The 9271-nt window shown below is 56.5% G+C and overlaps 2 protein-coding genes across 3 annotated transcripts; one reads left to right on the forward strand and one right to left on the reverse strand.

Moving 5' to 3' along the window:
• Nucleotides 1-336: 336 nt before the first annotated feature.
• On the forward strand, nucleotides 337-5558 carry Mapk7 (mitogen-activated protein kinase 7). Its single transcript, XM_005349913.3, has 7 exons — nucleotides 337-485; nucleotides 618-924; nucleotides 1486-1651; nucleotides 2703-3781; nucleotides 3885-4549; nucleotides 4872-5005; nucleotides 5114-5558. Exons 2-7 carry the CDS (start codon nucleotides 693-695, stop codon nucleotides 5265-5267), a joined length of 2430 nt encoding a protein of 809 aa, XP_005349970.1. The 5' UTR covers nucleotides 337-485; nucleotides 618-692; the 3' UTR covers nucleotides 5268-5558.
• A 119-nt stretch (nucleotides 5559-5677) lies between these two features.
• On the reverse strand, nucleotides 5678-8665 carry Mfap4 (microfibril associated protein 4). Of its 2 annotated transcripts, XM_005349914.2 has the most exons (6): nucleotides 8625-8665; nucleotides 8307-8388; nucleotides 7953-8107; nucleotides 7237-7333; nucleotides 6982-7164; nucleotides 5678-6627 (listed from the first exon to the last, which is right to left on the reverse strand). In XM_005349914.2, the coding sequence occupies exons 1-6, from the start codon at nucleotides 8628-8630 to the stop codon at nucleotides 6380-6382; spliced, it is 771 nt and encodes a 256-aa protein (XP_005349971.1). In that variant the 5' UTR covers nucleotides 8631-8665; the 3' UTR covers nucleotides 5678-6379. The 2 variants fall into 2 exon arrangements, with proteins under 2 accessions (XP_005349971.1, XP_026636569.1); XM_026780768.1 differs by having other exon boundaries at nucleotides 6982-7333.
• Nucleotides 8666-9271: the final 606 nt, after the last annotated feature.

Genomic DNA, 9271 nt, shown 5'->3' on the forward strand with positions numbered 1-9271 from the left:
CCCTTCGGGCGTGTGGAGACTGTACGCCTGGACGTGCAGGCGAACCTGGTGGGGTTTTGCTCTCCCTTCTCCCAGCGCCTGAGGCTGCTGGCACGCATGCGTCAGAGCGTTGCGGGGCTGCGCACGCACCCCCGAGGTGCGCGCATCACCCCTTGGGCGTCTCCCGCCGCGAGCTGGACAGCTGGGAACGCGCGCGCGCGCGCGTGCGTGCAAGACAAGGGCGCGGCTTCCTCGTCCGGTGAATCCTGATTGGATAGAGTAAAACGAAGGGGTGGGATCTTTGTGGAGACCGCTCAACGATTGGCCAGCGACTGAAGGAGCGTGGTCCTGGGGCGGCCGGCGGGGTGGTCTGGCCTGACGCGCGCGAGGCTGAGGTGGTGGTTGCGGTCCTTAATTAGTAAGCCAGTCCAGGGGAATACTCGTCGCTGGGTTGGCGGGAACCCCCAGTCGCCGTGGAGGCGTGGCGGCGAGGTCCCGGCGGGTCGGTGAGTGCGGTCCCGGGAGCCCCAGGGCCCCGCCCCTCCCTTTCTTCCGGGGCCGCGCCGCGCCCCCTTGAGCCCCTACTCCCGGGGCACTGGGTTCGCCGCGCCAGCCGCCCCCTCTCGCCTGCTGCGCAGGTCCTCCCTTCTGGCCCACAGAGGGGAAACTGAGGCCCTCGGGGCGGTCTTCTCACCCGCGACTCCACTCACACCATGGCTGAACCGCTCAAAGAAGAGGATGGCGAAGACGGCTCTGGGGAGCCCCCTGGGCGGGTGAAGGCAGAGCCCGTCCACTCCACGGCCTCTGTCGTGGCCAAGAACCTGGCCCTGCTCAAAGCCCGCTCCTTCGACGTGACCTTTGACGTGGGGGATGAGTACGAGATCATCGAGACTATAGGCAATGGGGCCTATGGGGTGGTGTCCTCGGCGCGCCGCCGCCTCACGGGTGAGCTGGCTTCCTGAGGCCCAGCATGTGTGGACTGCTTTCCAGAGGCGGTGAGGAACCCGCACAGTCCCGGGAGGATCAGCTGCACCGGGGATTCTGGTTCCACTCGCCACTTACTGACTCGGTGCCAGCTCCCCGTTAGGTACCCTTCTTAGGAACCCTGCATCGCCCAGTCAGCATAGTTCTCCTTAGGAAAATGAGATCCCTGTAAACCAGAATAGAGAGGTGCCCCTTGGTGTCCAGAAAGCTATCTTTGAGAAGAGCCAGAGAATGGCACAGTGGTTTGGTTGCGGGGCGGGGAAGATCTGGCATGGAGAGAATATGGTGAGGCAGGAAAGTGAGCTCGGGTAGTACAGTCAAGAGCACACTAACTAGCTGGGCCTCCTTTGTGTGTGAGCTATTAGTACCTGCCTCCTGCGTAGCTGTGACGTTAAAATTTGATGTTACCCACATAGCAGAGACGTACCTGTTCTTTGGGTTCTAGAAGGGCAGTGTCCGTAGGGGCCTGCAGCTGCTGCAGGGTATCCCCTGGTATATATGTGCCTTTTCCCGGCTCTTCAGGCCAGCAGGTGGCCATCAAGAAGATACCCAATGCTTTTGATGTGGTGACCAATGCCAAACGGACCCTCAGGGAACTGAAGATCCTCAAACACTTCAAGCACGACAATATCATCGCCATCAAGGACATCCTGAGGCCAACTGTGCCCTATGGAGAGTTCAAATCTGTGTAAGGAGTGGGATAGGAGAGGGAGACACTGTTGAGACCAGGTTAGAAGTCTGGTTAGGGCCGCTGAACCTAATGTGAGACAGGCTGGGAGGAGTCCCACGATTCCAGGACCTGTGTTCCTGTAGGACATTGGTAGGGACAAGTCTTGTTTCTCAAGAAGGGTACAAGGGCTGGGGATATAGGTCAGTAGGAGACTGATGAGCATCTTTGAGGGTTTAGGTTGACTCTTCTGTACTGGGGAAAAAAGAGAGAGGATCTATATTTCTTTATTTGGGCATGCCAGTTTTGCCTGTATTGTAAGTTCAAGGCTAGCCTGGACTACATGAGACCCTATCTCAAATGACAACGCAAACCCAAACAACAACAGGAGAGTGAGAGAAACAGAACAGGTCCAAATTTTATAAGGTAGCCGACACAGGACCTTGTAATGTCATGACACCTTCCTGCTCTGATGGCAGACATAACTAATTGATCACAAAATACTTTCTTAAAAATAGAAAATTGACAGACTTTCACGATTTCATCACAGCTTTTCCAGTAACTGCTGGCAAACAATAGAGTCTGCTCCGAAATTAACCGTGCTGGCCAAGCCTGGTATAACTAAGCACCTTTTTAAAAGAAACCTAACAGAGAAATTAGGTCTATGGAGAAAATGACCTGGCAAAAAGTAGTGGAAAAGTTGGGGCTAGAGCATTGGCTCAGTGGTTAAGAGCAGTTGCTGCTCTTGCAGAGGACCCGGGATCAGTTCCCAGTGTCTGCATGGACCTTACAGACATTTGTAACTCCAGTTCCAGGGACTCAGACGCCCTCTTCTGGCCTCTGTGGGCATCGGGTGCTTATGTAGTACACATGTATACATGCAGAGAAACATACACATGAAACTTTAAAAATCTTTTCTAAAAAGCTGTAGAAAAGTCTGGAACCTGATGCCATTCTTTCATACCATGCTGCTCATCCTTTGGGGTTTCAGCGTAAGGCTGGGAGGGCAGGTGAGGATGGGGCTTGTCTGTAGTGTGAAGAGGCCAGTTCACACCTGTCTCGCCATTTCCAGCTATGTGGTACTGGACCTCATGGAGAGCGACCTTCACCAGATTATCCACTCCTCACAGCCACTCACACTGGAGCACGTGCGCTACTTCTTGTATCAGCTGCTTCGGGGCCTCAAGTACATGCACTCTGCCCAAGTCATCCACCGTGACCTTAAACCCTCCAATCTTCTGGTGAATGAGAACTGCGAGCTCAAGATTGGTGACTTTGGAATGGCCCGTGGCCTATGTACCTCCCCTGCCGAACACCAGTACTTCATGACCGAGTATGTGGCCACTCGCTGGTACCGTGCCCCTGAACTCATGCTTTCCCTGCATGAGTACACACAGGCTATTGACCTCTGGTCTGTGGGCTGCATCTTTGGGGAGATGCTGGCTCGGCGACAGCTCTTCCCGGGCAAAAACTATGTGCACCAGTTACAGCTGATCATGATGGTGTTGGGAACCCCATCGCCAGCTGTGATTCAGGCTGTGGGGGCTGAAAGGGTGCGGGCCTATATCCAGAGCCTGCCACCACGGCAGCCTGTGCCCTGGGAGACGGTATACCCAGGTGCTGACCGCCAGGCCCTCTCATTGCTGGGCCGCATGTTGCGATTTGAACCCAGTGCCCGGATCTCAGCTGCTGCTGCCCTTCGTCACCCCTTCCTGGCTAAGTACCATGACCCTGATGATGAGCCTGATTGTGCTCCACCTTTTGACTTTGCTTTTGACCGTGAAGCCCTTACCAGGGAGCGCATTAAGGAGGCCATTGTGGCTGAGATTGAGGACTTCCATGCCCGACGGGAGGGCATCCGCCAACAAATCCGTTTCCAGCCTTCTCTGCAGCCTGTGGCTAGTGAGCCTGTGTGTCCAGATGTTGAGATGCCCAGTCCCTGGGCTCCCAGTGGAGACTGTGCCATGGAGTCACCTCCTCCGGCACCACCACCATGCTCTGGCCCTGCGCCTGACACTGTTGATCTGACTCTGCAGCCTGCACCCCCAGCCAGTGAGCTTGCCCCACCAAAAAGAGAGGGTGCCATCTCTGACAATACCAAAGCAGCCCTCAAAGCTGCCCTGCTCAAGTCCCTGAGGAGCCGGCTCAGAGGTACTTCGTGGGTCTAGCAGCTGGCTGGGGAGTGGAGTGGCAGACAAGGACTGTTGGACAGGATGGTAAGCCCTTACCTTTCCCTTGTCCAACTGCCCTGCAGATGGCCCCAGTGCACCCTTGGAGGCACCTGAACCTCGAAAGCCTGTGACAGCTCAGGAACGCCAGCGAGAGCGAGAAGAGAAGCGTAGACGGCGGCAAGAGAGAGCCAAGGAGCGGGAGAAGCGACGACAAGAGCGGGAGCGCAAGGAAAGGGGGGCTGGTGTCTTGGGGGGCCCCTCTACTGACCCTCTGGCTGGACTGGTGCTTAGTGACAATGACCGAAGCCTGCTAGAGCGGTGGACTCGCATGGCTCGGCCTCCTGCCCCCGCCCCCGCCCCCGCCCCAGCCCCAGCCCCAGCGCCGTCCCCTGCCAAATCCGCGAGTCCTCCCACTGGCCCTGTATCCCAGTCCACCGGTCCTCTACAGCCTGCAGGCTCTATTCCTGGTCCTGCCTCCCAGCCCGTTTGCCCACCCCCTGGCCACGCTCCCCAGCCTTGTGGCCCTCCTGGACCTGTCCCTGCCCCACTCCAAACTGCCCCTTCCACTAGCCTTCTGGCCTCTCAGTCACTTGTGCCAACTGGTGGGTTGCCTGGCTCCAATGCCCCAGAAGTTCTGCCTTACTTCCCATCTGGCCCACCACCTCCAGATCCTGGGGGAGCCCCTCAGCCTTCCACATCAGAGTCACCTGATGTCAACCTGGTGACCCAGCAACTATCCAAGTCTCAGGTGAGAAGAGAGACAAAGACCCAGGATATCTTGATCTGGGTCCTGGCAGGTGGGTTTGGGTTGTCCATATTGGGTGAAATGATGCAGCAGAGGTAGCCTCACCTGGAGCCTGCCCATTGCTCATGAAGAGGCTGTAGGAGGTAGACTTTGCTTGGAAAGTGTCTGGCTTGGAGACAGCTCCCATTCCCTTGCACTAGTACTTGATTTCGAGATAGCGTTCATGTTCTAGAATATCTGGTTAGAGTGGTTAGTAATAGCAAACTGTCTGACCTTAATTTGTCCTTCCTGGCACCTGTGTTATAATCTGTTATTGTCCCTGCAGGTGGAGGACCCCCTGCCTCCTGTGTTCTCAGGCACTCCAAAGGGCAGTGGGGCTGGCTATGGTGTTGGCTTTGACCTGGAGGAATTCTTAAACCAATCGTTCGATATGGGTGTGGCTGATGGGCCACAGGATGGGTAAGACGGTTGGGTTGAGCTCCTGGAACGGGGCTATGGCAGGGTCCTCGGATGCTTGCCCAGCTGGCTCTGGCTGAGAGTACCCATCCCAATTCCTTTTCCTTGTAGCCAGGCAGACTCAGCTTCACTCTCAGCCTCCCTCCTTGCTGACTGGCTTGAGGGCCACGGCATGAACCCTGCTGACATCGAGTCTCTGCAGCGCGAGATCCAGATGGATTCCCCAATGCTGCTGGCCGACCTGCCTGACCTCCAGGAGCCCTGAAACCCACAGCTTGTGCCTTGCTGCCAGGAGAGACTCAGCTTCAAGGTCCAGGGATGCAATCCAGAGGCCTGCAGCCTTGGCACTGGCAGGTGAGGCTCAGCCTGAATTACTCTGCAGGTTCATCTCAGACCCACCTATCAGCCTTAAGCAGCCATCTGAGCCACCACCGAGCCATAACAGGATTGGGAGACTCTACTCCCCCCTGAGCGGTCTTCTTCAGTATTGTATTTTTATTGTTGTAATATGCATTTGTTTTGCCATCAAAATAAGGTCTGTGAAATACAAGGTTTCCTTTAACCTGACTGTGTGTCATTTCTGGAGTTGGGGTAAGAACACCAGCAATAGGTATATAAAGAAGAGCCAGGTGCCCGTATTATTTGGGCTCAAGTAAATGTTTGTCCACAAAGCCAGTCCATCAGATCCTGAAGGTTTATTGAGACCTCCACTTCCCTCCCACTCCCACTCCCACAGATTGTTCTTTGCTGCCTTTCATGACAATCGCTGGGCAAACGGGACCTAGTTAACATGCCATCTTGCCAGTGGCTACTTCAGGGTTGGTGAGTTGTTGCTGTGGTGAATATTGTTTTGGCATCGAACTTTGAAGAACTAGGCAGCAAGTGGGGTTGGGCTCCATGGTGCTCACTCTAACTAAGGGAGTAAGTTGGAGAGGGGGAGACCGGGAGTGGGAAGTGTGATGGTGGAGCGCTGGCTGGCGAGTGCCATAGGTGCTGCCTTACTCTGTCTAGAGTAGCCCCAAACAGGTGGGTCTCAGTAAAGAGACAGCCTGAGGTGGAGCGCGAAGGAGTGTGCCCGCTGCCAGCCAGCAGGTAGCTTACAGCTTTCGGCTGTCTGGAGGGAGTAGGAGCAAGTTGGAGTTTTTGTAGAGTTCTGCTAGACCAGGCTGGAATGGCTGGGCCACAGAAAGGCCTGCTGACAGCCTAGCCTCAGAAAGGCAAGCAGGGCCTGACTTAGGAATGGTTACCCCAGACATGGGACAGGGATTTGCCAGGGCATTGCTGGTGCTCAGAAAGCAGTAGAAGCAGTGTCTTATGGGTACAGCATGGAGACTTGGGTCTTCCAGGGGAGAGATAGGGCCTGCCTGGGCCAGCCCCTCAGGCCCGACGAATTTTCATCTCAGTGCGCTTGAGGGAGTAGTAGAAGCCTTTCCACTGGGCCCAGTTGATGCCGTTGGCATAAGAGAGGTGGGAGCCACCCAGGTAGAAGCCATTGAGATTGGCAAAATGGCAGCTTCTGAACCAGAAGGCCCCTGAGGAGAGGGCTGCACAGTTCTGCACGAAGAGGTCCTGGTCTCGGTCGAAGGTGGAGAACTTCTGGCCACTGTGGTAGGACAGGGAGTCGCCTGGCGGGAGGGAGAAAGAGCTGCTGAGGCCAGGAGCAGAGCCTGTGCTGGCAGGCTGTGAGTGACAGCGGGTGATGAATGACACTGAGGGACCACCTCATGTGGCATCCTGCTGGGATGGAGGCACCCTCCCTGAGCCACAAAGAGAAACAGCTGTTCTGCAGAGCCGCCTGGAGCAGGGCCAGGGCGGCCCGCGTTCCCTAGGGCTGTGGTTCAGGTGGCTGGAGTTGATCTGGAGAGAGCCCAGAAGGGTTGAAGGAGGGGCATTGAGGAGTCAATGGGGCAGGGCCAATCCTATGTTAATTGCTCAACCCCTCCCACTGCCACTGCCCCTGAAGAAGCTGATAGAGGTACCTGCCCCGCCATCCTCAAAGCCAGCCACATAGAGGGAATAGCCATCCTCCTCAGCGCTGACTGCGTTGGGGGAGATGGAGAAGTCAATATACTTGGCATAGGCTGTGTTGTTCTCAAAATCTTCCAAGTCCACCCTCAGCTCATACTTCTGCTTCAGTGTCAGGAGGTGCAGGTTCTGCAGCCCTAGGGGAGGGGAGAGGCTGGTCAGCAAAGACTTGGCTGAGGGGCAGCCCCTACCCCGTGGCCCCACCTTACCCAGCCAGTACTCCCCGTCAGCACGGCCAAAGCCCAGCTTGTAGTCGTTCCAACCCCGGAAGAAACTCACTGAGCCGTTGAATCTTTTCTGGAAAACCTAGAAGCAAGAGGACAAGGGAGTGGATGATGGAGATTCAGTACCCCAGGGACTCTGCCCTGCCCTGCCCTGCCCTGCCCTGCCCTGCCCTGCCAACCAGGCCTGGCACTGCTGAGCCAGTTTATTAAGGACTTGAGTGAGTATTGGGGAGCTGCGGAAACAAAACACACTGGCTCCTGGCCTTTCCCTGACCATCTGCTGCTGAAAGGGGTTCCCTCTCCACTGAGAGACAGGAAGGGGAAAAGATTAAGGGGGAGTTGGGGGCCAGGGACAGCTTAGTGGCAAAACACCAAACTAGCATATAGGCCTTGGATTCCATCCCAGCATTGCATGGTAAAAAGGGAGCAGAGGGATCTAGAATACCTGGCTGTGAGCTCTGGCACTGCGTGGCCCAAGCCAAGCAACGCTACTTCTCTAGATCTGCAGCTCCTCATTTGGGAAAGGCACCTACCTAACATGACCACTGTGAGGACAGCATGCACTAACCCACCAGCGCGGAAGTGTTAGCAGCCCTGCATCCAGTCCCCATAAAGATGAGGAGCCCAGTTTGCAGACGTGATGCTCAGAATCATGCCGCTGCCTGAACCATGTCTGGCTAGGGCCCCCTTTGCCTACTTACCGTCCACTTGCCACCCTCAGTTGTCATGTCACAAAAGACAGGCACTGGCACACTGGGGCCAGAGGGGTAGATGAGGTACACGCCATCTGCCTGGTAGCCCTGAGCGTAGATATCATCACAGTCCAGGGGCTGCGGAAGGCAGGCCTTCTCCAGAGCTGAGAGGGACGGTGTGGGGACAGCAAGGAGAAAGACTGAGACATAAAGGACACCTCAGTGCCCCTGGTTTTCTCCAGGGCTAAGGGACCTTGTCACGAGAAATCAAGATTTCTCTCGGGGCCACTGCCAATTTGTAGAGGAGGGAACAGTCCCGCAGAGCCTGGCTCGCAATGGCTCGCGGGAATGGGTCCTACTCACCATCTCCCCGGATCCCGGAGGCCTGGGGGGCACAGGGAGGTGTAGAGAGCAGCAGCAGCAGCAGAGGCAGAGCTGGGAGAGCCTGGTGGTGGGAGACAGCTGAGTGTAGCCCCCAGCATGGGTCAGACACCTCCCAGCCGCCCACCTCCTGCCCCCTGCTGAAACCATGCCCGCTGTCTACTTTTTCCTTCTCTGCTCTCTGGGAAATGCTAGGTATCCCCAGAGCTTAAGTTTCGAGAGATCCCTGCTATGCTTCTCTGCCTACTATCTGGCAAGTGGCTTGTCTCCACAAATGGTCCTGCTCCCCCAGACTGGTACCTTCATGCTGTCAGCTCAGTTCAGAGAGGCAGGCTGTCTGGGGCCCCAGACTGCAACCGCCCACAGTTATGTGTTGGGTCTGAGCCCACAGACCCAGCCCCGCCCCTGGAACTGCAGAATGCCCCCCCCCCCAATCCCAATAGCCAGCCCCCAGCATCAGCTTACACTGTCAGGGGCCAGGGGACCACCTGGGTCTCATTAGGCCTGTCAGGGAAGCAGTGTGGACCAGACATTAACTCCTTAACAGCTGCGATTGTTCTCTAGACCCCATTCTGCCTCCCTCCCTGCTGGACTTGTGGGCCCCTTGGCAAGCCCAGCTGGCCTCTACCCACCCCCTGCTTCCTGACAGGCCCTCTGCAAATGTCTGCTTCTCTCCCATTCCTGTCTAGCCTGTTTAAGCAGTCATTTGGGGGTGGAGAGGGGTCAAGGTGTCCTTGGGCCTGAGAGAGAGGGGTCCCTACTCAGGAAGGCTAGGTAGGGTAGACAGCCCCAAAGCTCCTGATGTGGGAGCTGCCTGGCCTGGTAAGGAGACACGACTAGCAGGGTCCAGCAGGGGCCAGGCAGTCTTTTGGCAAGCCTGGGACATTTCTGAGCCATGAGCACAAAGCTGCAGGCGGCCAGCAGTTCTGTCTGCCTCAACTGGAGCC

The sequence above is a fragment of the Microtus ochrogaster genome, chromosome 7 (genome assembly GCF_000317375.1).
Source record: "Microtus ochrogaster isolate Prairie Vole_2 chromosome 7, MicOch1.0, whole genome shotgun sequence".
In the NCBI taxonomy this organism is placed as follows: Eukaryota; Metazoa; Chordata; class Mammalia; order Rodentia; family Cricetidae; genus Microtus; species Microtus ochrogaster.